The sequence below is a fragment of the Rhinolophus hipposideros genome (assembly GCF_964194185.1).
Source record: "Rhinolophus hipposideros genome assembly, chromosome: 16".
Lineage (NCBI taxonomy): Eukaryota > Metazoa > Chordata > Mammalia > Chiroptera > Rhinolophidae > Rhinolophus > Rhinolophus hipposideros.
Window position 1 is genome coordinate 33,284,540 of NC_138062.1, and position 16,413 is coordinate 33,300,952.

The window sequence follows — 16,413 nt, forward strand, 5'->3', positions numbered from 1 at the left end:
TTTATTTCCCCACATTATGATCACATTTTCACAGAATTATAGAATCATACAATTTAAGAGCTGAATGGTATTAGAGATTATCCCCCAAATGTCATTTTCCAGTTTGTCAATCAAAAGCCTATAAATATTAAGTATGTTGTTCAAAATCACAAGCCCTTGCTGGATTTTAATTTATACTTTTTTAAAATGAAGAATATAAACTTTCCTTTTTATCATCTTTTAGAAAGAAGCATCATTCTAATAAAAATAAATTTTGAAAATTATTTTTAGAATATATGAAATTGATGTGTTTCTGAAAAGAGATGGCTTTAAAGTTGAGTTTTAGAAATACAATCTTATGTTCCCATTTAGAACTATTACAAGACTAGAAACACAATGAAAAACATCTTTATAGGACATTTCAGTTTTCCCATAGTCATAATAGTATGCCAAGTAATTCAAAATAGTGAACTAGGTCTTTTGTGTATTTAATCCATCTTTTCAGAACTACATTTGAGACTACATTTCTTTGTGTGTGCTATCAGATTCTGTATATAGTTTTTACAAAAGAAAACAAAACGGGGGGATTGTTCTGTAACGAACAACTGTCAATTCCTCACTTAAACCTTACTTCTTGTATCACTTCACTGTGTATCTCAATGTCACTTCTAGGTCAGGAAGTACATACAGCATGAGAAGGATGTCTTGGCATCAATGGTAAAAGTAAATTAATATGGAAATGTCTTCCTGTTCTGTACCGTGATGGAGTAAAAAATGTAAATTGGTATTGGCAGAGTGGCTCCTTCTGCAGGCTATAAGGGAAGGATTTATCCCAGGCCTTTCTCTTTATCTTGTAGATGACCACCTTCTCCATGTGTCCTCATATTATCTACCTCCATGCCTTCTCTATGTCCAAATTTTCCCTTTTTACAAGGACACCAGTCACACTGGATTAGGGTCTCACACAGCTCTTGTATGAACTTATTTTAACTATTAACAATTACATCTGCAAAGACCCCATTCTCAAATAAGGTTAATTACAACTGTGCTATCAAATCCAAATTGACAAAATAAATCATACCACATTATTCAAATAGCAATGAATAGATCACTAATGCACAACTTTCAAATTAATTTTTAAATTCAGTGGCATTACTTTTTTTTCCCCAGTGGCATTACTTAATGCATAGTATTGTACAACTAACATCCATTTCCAAAGAAAATACATTTTAATAACCTAGTTTTTATTAATAAACCTAGACAAATAGCTGCTGGTTCTGAGATTCTATGATTATTGTATACAAACCAAACAGCACAGTCTAACAAATGCTAGTGAACTTACTGAGAAAACAAGACAGACTATTTAAAATCTGTTGAAATCAACTGTCAATGCAACACATGGGCCAATTGGAAAAAACAGCCTTCAAAAACCAATACAACACAGAAACAGCATACTGTCAGTGCAAATCCTCCTATCCTTGGAAAAGCAGCTTGTGACGCTTTTCAGAAGGTAGTTTTGGTGCGCTGTCACTAGATACTTAAACCGACGTTAACTGGGCTTGGAGGAGTCTGTAAAATGTTTGGTGAATATATGCAATTGAGGGTAGGGAGCATCCACATTGCTTTTATGAGTATCAAATGGACCTTCGATATTGAAAACTTTTAAAAAACTATTCCATTAGAAGGACAAGACGGAATAAAACGGTGACAGCTAGGCCAGCCAAAGGTGCGGAGGTCGCCAGGGCTTCGACCTCCCAGCGCACAGCTTGGGTGGCGGGGAGCCCAGCCCAGTGGTCCGAGCCAGGAATCCCCACCGGGACAGAGGGGGCGTGGCCACGAAAGAGGCCGTTCACCTCCGCCCTTTCTGGACGCCGACGGCGCCCCAGTTAATCTCTCTGTATTCGACACCCGAGACCAAGCGGGCAGGGAGGGAGGGACCTCCCAAAGTAAACTCCACCGGCGGAAGGCGCCGTACTTTAAGGTCTGTTTGTAGTACCCCTCGAGACGCGGGAACAGCTGCCCTCCGGCGACCCCCGCGCCCTTGCCCAGGTTCCCCGCCACCTCGTGTCTTCCTCGGGTTCCACCCCAACCTCTGTGGCCACGGGCGGAGCTAGACAATCGGTCCTCAGGACAAGCTCCCCAGTTTCTCCCCACTTATTGTTCTTTGGACGGGGCAAAGAAGAAACAAGACCTGGACAGGGGTCGGCGCAGGGGCAGGGCAGGCTGCTCATGTTACCTCAGCGCCAGCAAACCAAGTCGTCTCCGCCAATCCCTTGAGAACGACCCCCCAGTCTGGTTACTTGGTAGTTTTAAATCTGGCGGGGCTTTCCCTTTGGGGCCAACCACTCCCCCCGTTTGGTGGCCTAGCCAGTCAGCGTTAGGCCCGCCATTTTTCAAACCCTTTTCCTGCCGCCAATCAGGATCGAGCAGTACATTCCTCTCTTGACCGGTTCTAACGGGTCTGGGAGTTAACGACCTGGGCGACCCACCGAACCTGCTAGGTTGGGGGTGGAGGGACGGGCGAGGCGAGACACAGACCAATCGGAAGCCTCCATGGAGAGGGGGCGGGACCTACCCGAGTTTGAATAATCACCAGAACCAATCAGAGAGGGGGGTGTGGCCTGCGGCTCGGCTCGTCAAGTTGCCGTGGCGCGGAGAACTCTGCAAAACAAGAGGCTGAGGATTGCGTTAGTGATAAACCAGTTTACACCGGAGCCCAGCGAAGGCAGCGCCTGTGGAGTGCTGCCGTTCTTCGGAACACCGAGGAAAACCACCAGGCAAGAATCCCCTTCGCCCCCGTCGTGTTCGTGGGCCTGCTGTTCCCCCTGCCTTCATTAGCCTTCTAGCTTAAGTGGGCGCTGTGGTTCTCGGGGTACTCCCCGGCAAGCGGAACCTGGGGTGCGGGCCGGTGAGAGGCAGGGGCTGTGGGGCGCGGGAAGCTCGCCCAGGCCCGGTTCCGGTTGTTTTTTGAATGTGGTCACGAGGCGACAAATGAGTGGGGCTCGCCACTTGGAAGCCAGGGGACGTTTCTGTCAGGAGAGGGGTTTCGAGGGCGCCGCGGCGTTCCCTTCCTCCACTCGGAGTTGGGGGCAGGCGGCGGCGGCGTCTCTTGACCTCCGGGAGGGACGTGGTGATCGCGCGCAAGGAGACTCCGCCGGGACTGCTCGGCCTGGGCCCGGGAGCGGTCTGTGCGTGGAGGCTGCGTCGCCGGGGCCCGGGGCGGGCGGGCCGGCCGCGGAGCCGGGCTCGAGCAGCCGCCGTCGCGCAGGGGGGCGCACGGGCGGGCGCGGATTTGGGCGGGAAGCCGAGCCCCGCGGGCGCCCACCCACCGGCGTTCGCCCCGCCAGGTAGACGCCGTCTGTCACCATGGGTAAAGGAGACCCCAACAAGCCGAGGGGCAAGATGTCCTCGTACGCCTTCTTCGTGCAGACCTGCCGGGAAGAGCACAAGAAGAAACACCCAGATTCTTCCGTCAATTTTGCCGAATTCTCCAAGAAATGTTCGGAGAAATGGAAGGTGAGAGGAATGAAGGCTGAGCTAAGGGTTTGCGGGTTGTGTTTCGGGGCCTAGGCCTGAAGCAGGCAGGTGACTTGTAACTTCCCACTCGCGTACTCGGGTGACTCGCCCAAATAGCTAGTTTTAGTCGGACTACTACTTCAGGTTTCTGTTTTAAGGCGACTAAAGCAAAAATGCTGTTAGCTAAGGAAAACGTGGCTCTTAAAGATGAGTTAGGTCTTTTTTGGCCATATGTACGTAGTTGACAGTTTTGCTGTGTTTTTGCTGGTCCTTTAATGCCCACAGACCATGTCTGCAAAGGAAAAGTCAAAGTTCGAAGATATGGCAAAAAGTGACAAAGCTCGCTATGACAGGGAGATGAAAAATTACGTTCCTCCCAAAGGCGATAAGAAAGGAAAGAAAAAAGATCCCAATGCTCCTAAAAGGCCTCCGTAAGTCTTTTTTTTATTTTTAATCACTCAAGTTGCCCCTTGATTTTTTTTTTTTTTTCATTGAGTTTATTAACTCTGTTGTTTCCTTTCAGATCTGCCTTCTTCCTGTTTTGCTCTGAACATCGCCCAAAGATCAAAAGTGAACACCCTGGCTTATCCATTGGGGATACTGCAAAAAAATTGGGTGAAATGTGGTCTGAACAGTCAGCCAAAGATAAGCAGCCATATGAACAGAAAGCAGCTAAGCTAAAGGAGAAATACGAAAAGGTACACGGTTTCTATCTTTTTAAAGCCGGGGTTGAAATTAGGTAGATATTTTTAAAATAAGTATGTTAGACGTAGATGATATAAAGTGTAGGAAGTTGGGAAGTATGGATAATCTTGTATTGATGGTTGTCAGCTGTATTTTGAAAAGGCCTAATGAAAATTGTATATTTAAGCAACACAGGCTAATTGAGGCCTCCTTTTGACTGAAACCAGTGTTTGTAACACTGGCAGGTTCCTGCATATTGACTCTTATTTGTGGTTATATAGGTCTCTAAGTTTGAAAAACAGGGAGGGCCAAATGTATTGTTTGATGTGGGTATATCTAAAATGTGACGTTAGAGGAGGAACTATGTGAGGTAAATGAATGTTGGTAGTGAAAGTGCTGACATTGATCTAATATACCACCCCATCATTTTACATCATTAGCTTTCTAAAGCCTAGAGGAGAGGGAACAAAGGCTCTCAAAACTAAGTTAGACTCTGAATAACTTTAGACAGTCACCAGGGTTATTGGTCAATAATCTTAGATTGTTTACAACTTAGTGGTTTTCACAGTTGAGAAATGACACCGGATGCTGATTTTATTTTCTTGACAATATTTCAGGATATTGCTGCATACCGTGCCAAGGGCAAAAGTGAAGCGGGAAAGAAGGGCCCTGGCAGGCCAACAGGCTCAAAGAAGAAGAATGAACCAGATGAGGAGGAGGACGATGAAGATGATGATGATGAGGAAGAGGAGGAAGATGAAGAATAAATGGCTGTCCTGTAATGATGTGTGGAGTGTGTGTGTGTGTGCGCGCTCAGGCAATTGTTTTGCTAAGAATGTGAATTCAAGTGCAGCTCAATATTAGCTTCAGTATAAAAACTGTACAGATTTTTGTATAGCTGATAAGATTCTTTGTAGAGAAAATACTTTTTTAAAAATACAGGTTGTAGCTTTTTGAGGGGCTACTACATACAGTTAGATTTTAAGGCTTCTGATGTTAAATGTTTCTAAATATTTAATGGTTTCTTAATTTCTTGTGTATGGTAGCACAGCAAACTTATAGAAATTAGTATCAATAGCAAATTTTTGGTTTTTTTAGACTGTTGCATTTTGTTTTTTAAAAAGATTTTGTAATAAAATTATGTATATTATTTCTATTGTCTTTGTCTTAATATGCTAAGTTAATTTTGACTTTACAAAACACTGCAGGTCTGGGACCAGATCAATTTTTTTGTATTTCTGCCAAATTGTTCAAAATGTTATTTAAAAATCAGATCTGGAATTGAATGAATTTCAAAAATTTATGAAGTTTTACAAAAGTTTTATTGGCATTTCTGTTCATTTATTGGCTAACTTGGCCCTTGGGATTTTTTTTTTTTAAGACTGACACTGCTTTAATGGAAACTTTCTCTTTGAGGCAGAGGAACTAGTAGAATGAAGCCATTATCTAAAAATACAAATTTTTAAAAACATTCTTAAGTAATAAGGTTTAAATTTTCTGTTGATAATGTACTAGTTCAATGTAGACTACCACAGTAGATTTTGAGTTAAATCTTACCATTTAGAATTCTGGGTAACCTAAGAAAGCATTTATTTGTTCACAGTGGTTATTGTGATCTCCCATGATAGGCTAAATTTCACTAAGATTTATATTTATACAGGGGAAAGCACTTAACTTGAGAAATGATCATTTGAAGAAGCAGTTGCTTATATTTGAATTTAGATAACTATTTTGAAGTTATCAGAGGCTATTAGAAAGTTTACCATCTGTTGGCTAAATTACAGAAGAAACCTATTGATAGTTTTATAGTTAACCCTACAATGTTGGTTACCTATTAATAAAATAGAAGCCAAAAGTTACCCAACCATGGGAGCCTTGCTTGCCTACCTTATGCGGTATTTGGAATAAATATTGATAATTTCACGTAAACAGGAAATGCCAAAGTTTTTACTTGAAAGTGAGGTATTAGCAATAATTACCAGAGGAAATGGACTTAACTACCCCAGTGGTTACAGATTTAAATGTGGGGTTTTTGCTGGTCATAAGATGAAAACTTTTATATTAAAAAAACTTTTTTTTGGTGTTAGGTGACTTAACTAAAAAATTAGGGGTAATGTATTTTGGAGACATCTAGGTCTGGATCCCAGTTCCCCATCTACCAAATACCTAGCTGCATGAACTTTACCTCAGCTTATTTCTCCCCATTTGTAATACAGGGTTAATACCTACTTGATAGTGGTTTAATGATGAATGAGACAAAGTATTTAAAACAACACCTAGTGTGGAGAAGAGAAGTTAGTTTTTAAAATTGGAATAGAGTAAAAGTCTTGTTTCTTTAAGGATTTCTAAATCTATAGACTAATGAGGCAGACCTATCAGGTTCCTTGTCCCTTTTTGGGAGTTCAAGAAGTGGTTATGTTGGAGAGCATTGAAATAGGGGTAAGAATTAGGTTCTATCCCAGACCAGCCAGTGCGTGATACGTTTATGAAAACCTTTTTTTTTTAAAAAAAAGGTCATAAAGGTACAAAATGTAAAAAGGCTATGTAGTAGACAGTTGACGCCCTTGTTTTCCAGCTACCTGGTTCTAGGAGGCAACCCCAATAATGCAATAATTTATCCTTCAAGAGAAACAAGCATAATTACACGTGTATATATTAATACAAATGGAAGCTTACTATACATACTGCTCCTTATTGTCATCATTTTAGTGGTGGTTTTTAGTATACCAGAGCTGCCACAAATAGTATCTGCATATATTGAACATAATTTAACCAATTCTCTAAAGATAGGTTATATATTTTTTTACTTTAAGAACATTGTTGCTGTGAATATCCTTGGATGTGATTTCAAAAAATCCTACAAAAAGCATTTAAAAGTTTGTACATTTTAAAATTTGCTAATTATAATACCTAAAACCTGGACTAGGTATATACTAGAAACTGCTCTTGTGCTTTAACTTAGTGAAGCCAGGCAAGATTTCTCTGAATAGAAATTATACTAATAGATACTCCACAACAATGAATGTTTCAGAGTGCCTATTTCCTCATCTCAGCAACATAACAGTTCTCAAACTTTTTAATCTTTGCTATTCTGATAACATTAAAAATGATTCCTCGTTTTATAAATGTTTTACCAGCCATTTGTGTTTCCCAGGGTCTTCTGTCTCATTGACCTTTTTATTAGTGGGAATTAAGGAAAATAACTTGTGACAAGAATTGTAAATATTTTTGTCCTTGTGTTTTGAATGTAATGGTTTTGTAATGCAAAGGTTTACTTTTATGTAGGCAAATTTATTTTTTAGTGGCTTTGGGAGGCTTTTTCCACTCAAAAATTATTTTTAAAAGTGCTTTCTTTTAAAAAAAATTATTCAATTAAATATTTGATATTTCTGGAATTAATTTTGGTGTAAGGACTGAGGTAGGGCTTCAAGTTTATTTCTAGATAGTAGCCACTACTTTTGGTCTTTTTAATCTATACAAGCAGGGTGCTAGGTTAGGAGATCCTAAAGGCCCTTACATACCAAAGCAGTCACTTGCAAACTTGCTCAATAGATGACAGTATGCCTTTTAAGTATTTCAGTTGTAACAGCACTATTTACTGTAAGCAGTAAATCAATCTTGTCTCAGAATAGTACAGATATAGCATTATTTTAAATGTGACTTTCTATTACTACATATGCCACTGAAAATGTTTCACAAAGCAGTAATGATTTCATTTCTTGGGAAACAAAGCTAAAGGAGCTGTTTTGACACTGCATAAGATTTAGTCCTTTTAAAATAAAACGCATCTCTCTAGAAATAAGCCAGTTTTTGACTAGATCTCATGACATTCCTATTGGATACTGACACTTTTAGAGACAGGAAATTTTTGAATTTTTAGGAAATTCAAAGCTTTAGAGGTCAGACAGGGAAAAGGGCTGGATGTGATGAAGTGGAGCATACAAGAATGTAAGCTCTATGAGGGCAGTTAATTTTTTATTTCTGTATGCTGTATTCCCTCTTATCTGTAGTTTCACTTTCCAAAATTTCAGTTACCAGTGGTCAAAAATACTAAACAGAAAATTCCAGAAATAATCATAAGTTTCAAATTGCGTGCCACTCTAAGTAACAATGAAATCTCTTGTATCTCCCCCCCTCAATCTCACCTGGACATGAATCATCCCTTTGTCCAGGATATCCTCTCTGTATATGCTGACTGACTGTCACCTACTAAAGAGATCTTGGTTATCAGATAGAGACCACATTCGCATAACTTTTATTACAGTACATTGTACCCTGTTTCCCCTAAAATAAGACCTAGTCAGACAATCAGCTCTAATGCGTCTTTTGGAGGAAACATTAATATAAGACCCGGTCTTGCTTTATTATAAGATGGGGTCTTATATAAGCACCGGTCTTATTTTGCTCCAAAAGATGCATTAGAGTTGATTGTCCAGCCAGGTCTTATTTTCAGGGAAACATGGTATAATAAAATCTTTTATTATTATTAATCTCTTGCTGTGCTTCATATATAAATTAAACTCCATCGTAGGTAAGTAAATATAGGAAAAAACTATATCATATATATGGTTCTGTGCTATCTGCGGTTTAAGACATTCACTGGGTTGTCTTGGAATACAAGGTTGGACAATTAAGTTTGCAAACTAATCCTAGAAAAAATGCTAAATACCTCATTGCTGAATATCACTACGGTCACCTTCGAAGGACTCTCCTTGGGAAGCTATGCACGGATGCCAGCACCTAGTCCACCCTTCAAAGCAATTTTGGAACTCTGGAATGGCCATCAGACCTGTTGTCGTTATTACCCTTGATGTCCTGAATGTCATCAAAATGTCTTCTTTGCAATATTTCCTTTATCTTCTGGTAAAGAAAGAAGTCATTGGCGGTCAGATCAGGTGAGTAGGGAGGGTGTCCCAATACAGTTGTTTACTGGATAAAAACTCCCTCACAGACAGTGCCGTGCAAGCTGTGGGTGCATTGTCGTGATGTAAGAGCCATGAATTGGCGAAAAGTTCAGGTTGTCTAACTTTTTCACGCAGCCTTTTCAGCACTTCCAAATAGTAAACTTGGTTAACTGTTTGTCCAGTTGGTACAAATTCACAATGAATAATCCCTTTGATATCAAAAAAGATTAGCAGCGGCGTTGCCACAAATTCGCGAACTCGTTTGACCTTGAATATCCCCATGGATAAGGGGGAACTACTGCACTATGCTATACCTAGTACCAGAAACAGTAGGTGTTTTAAAAATATTTGTAAACATAAATGCCCAGGATAAAGGGGACAGCCACTATTTAGCTCAGTCATGTTAGTTTTCATGGAAACACGGGTCTAGGATTCCTAAATCTCCCAAATTTTCAAGTGGAACTAGAAATCTAGATTTTAACAATATGAAATGTGAATTGCCAATATTGGCAATAAATTCAAATGTCCAGTCAGAAAATTTGTCTATAGGTAATATTCTCCCCAAGGGTCACCAATTTGCCACTTCTATAAATTAAGTAGTATAGATGAATATAAAATTATTAATGAAGTTTGAGATAGGGCTATTAAGAAAAGTATATATATCCCTTTCAGCTAAGCAGTTTTTACAGTTGTCTAAGAAATCCCTCTTGCCCTGATTGGAAACTCATCTACCTTCTTATTCTGTAGTAAATGTAAATATGGATATTGTTTCTGAGATTGTAATAGAATTTCATTGTAAATTCTATTACATTTCATCTGTAGTAAATGTAAATATGGATATTGTTTCTGAGATTGTAATAGAATTTCATTGTGTTTTGGGCCTTTGTTCTTCAGGGTTTACAGTGCAGATTTCTCTCTTGGTGAGCCTCAGCCTAGAAGTTACATCTATAGAACTGGCTCAGGAGCACAATTAGAATGTCATGTTAAAAGGAAAGAATAACTCGTAAGCAACATGTAGCATCAGGTTTCAGAACTGGAAATGAGCTTTATATTCATTGGACCAGTCTCCTTTCTTCGGGAAAAACTGGTGGTCAACTAGGACAGTGTCCTAGGGCAGCGATAGTAAAATATTAACTCATACACATTCACATTTATGTGTTATTTCTTGATTCTCCACATTTTTTCCACTAAAGATGAGGTGGCTTATACAAAGAACAAATTAAAATACAAACATACAAAAGGAAAAACATGGTTATGAAAGAAATTAACAGTGAGATGATAAAAAGCTTATACCTGGGAATCATCAGAGTTGGGCTGTTTCTTACTGGTTTAGTAACATCAGACAAGTCATGTATTCTTTCAGTTTCCTTATCTGTAAAATTAGAATTTTTTTTGAGGATTAAATAAGGCAATACATTTAAGACACTTATCCTGGTGGCCAGAAATAGTAAATACCCAATAAGTATGTTCAATGTATACATATTAATGTATGGGTTAATGTAGTTTCTATGATAAGAGTATCAGATTTAGTTCTGAGATTCTTGACAGTCAGGTGTAGAGGACAACTACAGTTGTATGTGGGAAACATGAATAGAAATTCCTTCCCCAGGGTTCTGAGGTACTGAATACTAGAGCTGTTTATGACCTTGATTTCCAGTACTAAATCTGTGATCTTGGATGTTATTTAACTTCTCTATTACATATAAGTGTGTTTGACTTACCGCATGTTTCATTTTAGTTGCTTTTGATTTTACAGAAAGTATTTGTTGAATGAAGTCTTTTGGGAATGGCCTTTGTCCCTCAACAGTATCCTACTGACTTGTTTATAACTAGTTCATTCGTGTTCATTGCTGTGTAACATTCCATCGTATGATTATACAACAACTTACCCATTCTGCTGTTGATCAGTCTTTAGGTTGTTCCTGGGTTTTTCACTATTGGAAACAGCAGTGCTACAAATATTCCTGTATAGGTACCTGGTATTCAAGTGCAGTCCCCTCCAGTAACCTGCCCTGTAAATACCAGATGTCTCAGCAGCCCCCAAGTTCCCACTCTGCCTTCTCAGCGGTATCACTAGTTTGATATCCACTTTTCTGTACCATGGCTGGGAAAGTACTCCCAGGCAGACAAACATGGTGAACCTGGAGTTCACCTTATGTGTTTCCCTTTTCTTAAGTATCAGTCTGCTTTGCCTGTTATACAACTCCTGAAAACAGCTGCCCCAGAGATTTTGTCCAGTTTTATAGTTGTTTAGGACAGCAAGGTAAGTCCAATACTAATTACTATGTCAAGGTCAGATGTGGAAGTCTATTCATCTCTATTTTCTACTGAAAGTTTTAGTTTTGTTTTGGGCATTTAATAATTAAAACAGCTCGTCTGCTCATATCAAAAACCCAAGAGAAATTTCATTTAAAGATAATTTGAAGAATACACTTTCTTAGACATTTAAGCTGTACTTAGTTTTATCCAAGGGTTAAATTGCACTACTGAAAACTATGTTCTATACGTGCTTTATGAATGGTGTGAGGTAGATAACAATTTATTCCATCATGGGGGAATTTCACCCCCAGTTTAAGAGGCTTACCTTCTGAAGTTCATTTCTTCACTTGTAAAGTGGTGGTAATGATATCATATATGAAGCACCAGGTACATACACACACATAGCTTTTCTAGAAGGTCTGTGGGTAGCTGTCTCAACGGACTTTAAGACTTGGAAACCAAGTAATAGCTAACATTTATATTACCCTACATACAAGAACTACTCAACGCACTTTATGTATGTTAACTGGTTCAACCCTAATAACAATCCTATGAAGCAGGCACTATTATTTTCTCCCTTTTACAAAAGGGAAAACTGAGGCATGGAGGTTCAATAACTTATCCAAGGTCTCACAAATAATTTATAGTGTAACAGGGATTACAACAAATGACAACTCCACCATACTTACCCTACTATTCAGATGAGCAGACTGTAACAACATACAGAGCCCTCCATCCTACCTCTGCTCAGATGAAGACCGCAGGCCTGATTCACTTAGAAAATCCACTGATATCCACCAACCTCAATTATGGGCATTTCATAATTTTAAAAATGAGAATTGTAAAGCAGTTACTGAATTTAGACAGTTCTCCCTTTAATCTCTAATTCCAGGGATAGTGGTCTCCCAAAATCATTCTGACTTTTGTCCAGGATAATATGCATTTTCATAGTGCTCAATACTTTTTAAAAGTGCTTTCACATGGATTAATTTTTACATGCCCAAACTACTGGCCTATTAGGTATCTGGCTTAGGTCCAGGTATTTGTCATGTTTTTCACTGCATTACAAGTGGATTTTTTTCCCAATTACATTCTGTCTAGAAATGAAATTTATTCCAGGATCCTCATGAAAGACTATATCTCTAAGTAAGCCCCCATTTACTCCAGTCTGGCGCTATATCACTTTTTTATACTTCTTAGACACAGCAGCTGAGAATTGGAAGACATGACAATAGCCAAGTCAGATGAGAGTAAGTTTCCCAAATCAACACAGCCACTTACTGGAATGTTAGTAGCCATATCTTCTCTTGAGATGCCATGGGTTGGGCCACAAGGTCCTATGGCCTATTTCTAACTTCATTTTGGTAGGCTTTCCTTCTTTCTACTCACTTGTCAGGTTGTAAAGAATTTTGACTTAAAGAAATTTTTGCTTTCAATAGGCAATTATATTGTAGAATACACTGTAAAGAAAGCTGTATGTTGCTGGGGTCAGTTTTTTTTAATTGGTAAGTGCCTTAAAATTGCTATACATACCATGTTTCCACGAAAATCAGACATAGCCGGACCAACAGCTCTAATGCATCTTTTGGAGCAAAAATTAATATAAGACCCAGTCTATTACTTATATCATATTATATTATATTGTATTGTATTATACTATATTATATTAAATACTCAGTCTTATATTAAAATAAGACCAGGTCTTATGTTAATTTTTGCTTCAAAAGATGCGTTAGAGCTGATGGTCCGGCTAGGTTTTATTTTCAGGGAAACATTATAGGAAATGAGGTAAAAATAAACCTTTATGTTTCGCCTTCCTACAGATAGGTAAGCTCTGAGTATTCTAAGCACATTCTAAGTAGAATTCTAACCAACACTTAAGCACATACTCAACATATTATGGTTTATGATATTTTAGCTATTATGCTAGTATATCTTATAAACAACACAATCAAGTAATTATTTTAAATGTGCAGTGTTTAGATTTATAAATGATTACAAGTACTGAAAAAACTCATGATTAAAATACAGTATTTTATTTTTTCCTCACCTAAAAAACAAGCAACCCACCATTAAGATATACATAAACTTCTCAAATTTATCCCTAATAAAAGTTTGTATTTATACAATTTCTACAGAAACATACAGTGTATCAAAATCTGCACAAATCAAATTTATAAAATGTGTAGAAATGCATAGTGAGATTTATCAACTTACAAAGCAAGGATATGGGAATTATTTCCAAAGCAGCCTACAGTAGAAAATAGTCATTATGGCAGCAGCTTCTGATGTTTTTTGTTTGGTAAGATTTCTGATTTCAATACAGAGAATCATTTCAGAGTATCTTAACGAATTGCACAAAATACCCATTTAAAATTTACATGCACAATATTATATGTGCCACCTTTCTCAGGCCTATGCATAGTTAAGAAGGTTAAAATCTATTCAACAAGGAAAATGGAGCTTATTTGCAAACACACATGTAATTAAAGTACCAATTTGCTTAGTTCTTTTTTAATAGTTGATTTATTTTGCAATTATATAAGCATATAAATGTATGCCTTTTTAAACATCCTTAGAGATGAATGAAAGTTATGGTTGATCCTAGATCAGTAGCAAAATACAAACTGACAATTCAAAATTATAAATAAAACTGTTTAGGATGTTTAACCAACTCTCCAAATTTAAGAACTAAGTTTGGAAGAAACAAGTTTTGTAGGCTTTTCTTTTAAACAAATGTAGGGAATTTTTTTGTTTGTTTTTAAGCTTTAATTAAAAATATTTCCGTCTTGCAGTATTTTGTGAATTCCTTTATTGTAATGATACCATGATTACAGGATCAAAAATGCTTACTTTACTTGTCATTCCCTACCTTACCTTGGTTTTCTTCTCCCCACTCAACATAGTATTTTAATCTTTTGGGTAATAAAAGACTATTTATTTATAAATTAAAATCTAATTGACCATTTGCAGTATTTGGTTTTCCTATACCATCTTAATAAATGTTTAAATCCAAACAAGTCTTCTTTTCACTGGAAAAATACTAATGGAAATATGCTTCCTAAAAAATTAAGAAATACTAGGGAACTAATTAATACCTAATCTAACAGAAAGGAGTTCATATTTGTTAATGAACTGTATTTTTAAATAGCCTTTTTTATTTAAAAAATGTGCAAGGAATGACATTTGGATGAAGATATAAATGAAACATCCATTTACTTGTGGCTTGAATGGTTGCACAGCTTAGGTTATAATGCACAGGAGTTTTGTAAGGCTTAATCTAACAAGGGCTTGGAAATTCTTACCTTAGAATGAACCTTTGATGTGTTTACAGTGGTGTTTTGTTGTTTTCGTTACGCCGATTTCAAGATTTCAAACTGAGAACTATTTACAGTTTTCTATAGTGACAGGTATTGGGGAAAAGTAAATTCCAAATGTCAGTGGATACTTTTTCTCTAGTTGGTAGACCCCTTTGCTCTCTAAGGAGTTGGTATCAACAGTGGGCATTGGGAATGCCAACAAGTATGGGAATTAATGACGTACAATCTTCAATCCATATGGAAGAGCCTCAGGATGTTTCATATTGTCATTTCTTTTTCAAGCCATACAACATTCAATTTCAGAGCAAATGGTACATTAGTTCATTTCTAAGTAGTAAAAGATTCCTCCTACAGGTGAGAATTCCATCATTACCATCCTATAAATTTCATCGAAAGCTCTTGAAATATATACTGAGAAATGAAAGAGGCACTAAATGTGTTGAAATTCACCTTTCAAAAAAGCAGCATGACTGTGAAGGAAGGCCACGTTGGCTAATAACCTGTGGCAGTGCTTCAAAAAGATGCAAAATTAAATAAAGACACAACAGGTTGATGATCGCCAAGTTCTATATGAAAGTCTGGTTACTCCAACCTTTTTTCAAGTGTGTTAAAAAAAAAAAATCAAACTGCCTTTCAGACCCCTGAGTGTAATCCCAAAGAAGACAACGACGCTTTTAACTCTGTTCTAAATAAAACAGAGTTAAGTGCACAAATTACCAACATCATCTTAAAACAAAACAAAAAAAGATGTAAACATCTACAAAGTTTAAGGTAAAAGCAGTTTTGTAAACAGTAACTGCAGATGATAATGTTATTGTAAAATCACAGTTTATCAATGTCCTTCAAACTGATCAGGAGATTCTGGGTGTGGAGCTGTACAGAGTTAATAATAGTTGCAGCAGGTTTCAGGCGGTTTTCAGTCCTGTGAAAATTTATGTGTCAGTAGGTAGGTTATTGGTTTCTTTTCTTCTTTCTAAACACTATGGATGTTATTCATTTCCCACTTTTGAGTCATTTGACTGGAGTCACAATGGGAGAGGAACACTTGATGTAGGACTTCGGAGCGGTCTAAGCACTTTCCTGAAGGAATGTGAGTAAATCTATGCAGGCTCTGGAAAACACAGGAAAGAGAAGTTTTAAATTTGTACTTTTTTGATGTTACTGACATTTGAAGAAGTCGTTGCTTGGCTTTCATAAGATAATTCAAATCAGTATATCATCTTTTCATTTTGTTGATGGTTTCCTTTGCCGTGCAAAAACTTTTTTAGTTTGATGTAATCCCATTTGTTTATTTTTCCTTTTGTTTCCCTTGCCCGAGGAGACATATCCAAAAATATCACTAAGAGCAATGACAGAGAGTTCACCACCTATGTTTTCTTCTTGGACTTTTATGGTTTGGGGTCTTACATTTAAGTCTTTAATCCATCTAGATTTTATTCTTGCATATGGTGTAAGGAATGGTTTAGTTTCATTTTTTTTGCATGTATTTGTCCACTTTTCCCAACACAATTTATTGAAGAGACTGTCTTTACCCCATTGTCTATTCTTGCCTCCTTTGTCACAGATTAACTGACCACATAGGCATGGGTTTATTCCCAGGCTCTCTATTCTGTTCCATTACAAATTGCCAGTTACATAATAATAATAGTCACAGGGATATAAAGTACAGCATAGGGAATATAGTCAATAATATTGTAATTACTATGTATGGTGACAGGTGGGTACTAGCCTTATTGGGAGGATCACTTCAT

The 16,413-nt window shown here is 37.7% G+C and overlaps 2 protein-coding genes across 5 annotated transcripts in view; one reads left to right on the plus strand and one right to left on the minus strand.

Moving 5' to 3' along the window:
* Nucleotides 1–2,588: 2,588 nt before the first annotated feature.
* On the plus strand, nucleotides 2,589–7,305 carry HMGB2 (high mobility group box 2). Of its 2 annotated transcripts, XM_081076982.1 has the most exons (5): nucleotides 2,589–2,756; nucleotides 3,327–3,495; nucleotides 3,781–3,926; nucleotides 4,019–4,193; nucleotides 4,797–7,305. In XM_081076982.1, the coding sequence occupies exons 2-5, from the start codon at nucleotides 3,346–3,348 to the stop codon at nucleotides 4,944–4,946; spliced, it is 621 nt and encodes a 206-aa protein (XP_080933108.1). In that variant the 5' UTR covers nucleotides 2,589–2,756; nucleotides 3,327–3,345; the 3' UTR covers nucleotides 4,947–7,305. The 2 variants fall into 2 exon arrangements, with proteins under 2 accessions (XP_080933108.1, XP_080933109.1); XM_081076983.1 differs by lacking the exon at nucleotides 2,589–2,756 and having other exon boundaries at nucleotides 3,231–3,495.
* A 6,052-nt stretch (nucleotides 7,306–13,357) lies between these two features.
* Nucleotides 13,358–16,413, minus strand: part of GALNT7 (polypeptide N-acetylgalactosaminyltransferase 7) — a 122,162-nt gene continuing 119,106 nt past the window's right edge. For all 3 annotated transcript variants that reach the window (XM_081075664.1, XM_081075665.1, XM_081075666.1), the window contains one exon: nucleotides 13,358–15,773. In XM_081075664.1, the coding sequence (XP_080931790.1) occupies nucleotides 15,636–15,773 (138 nt within the window). In that variant the 3' untranslated portion in view covers nucleotides 13,358–15,635. The remainder of the gene's footprint in view (nucleotides 15,774–16,413) is intronic.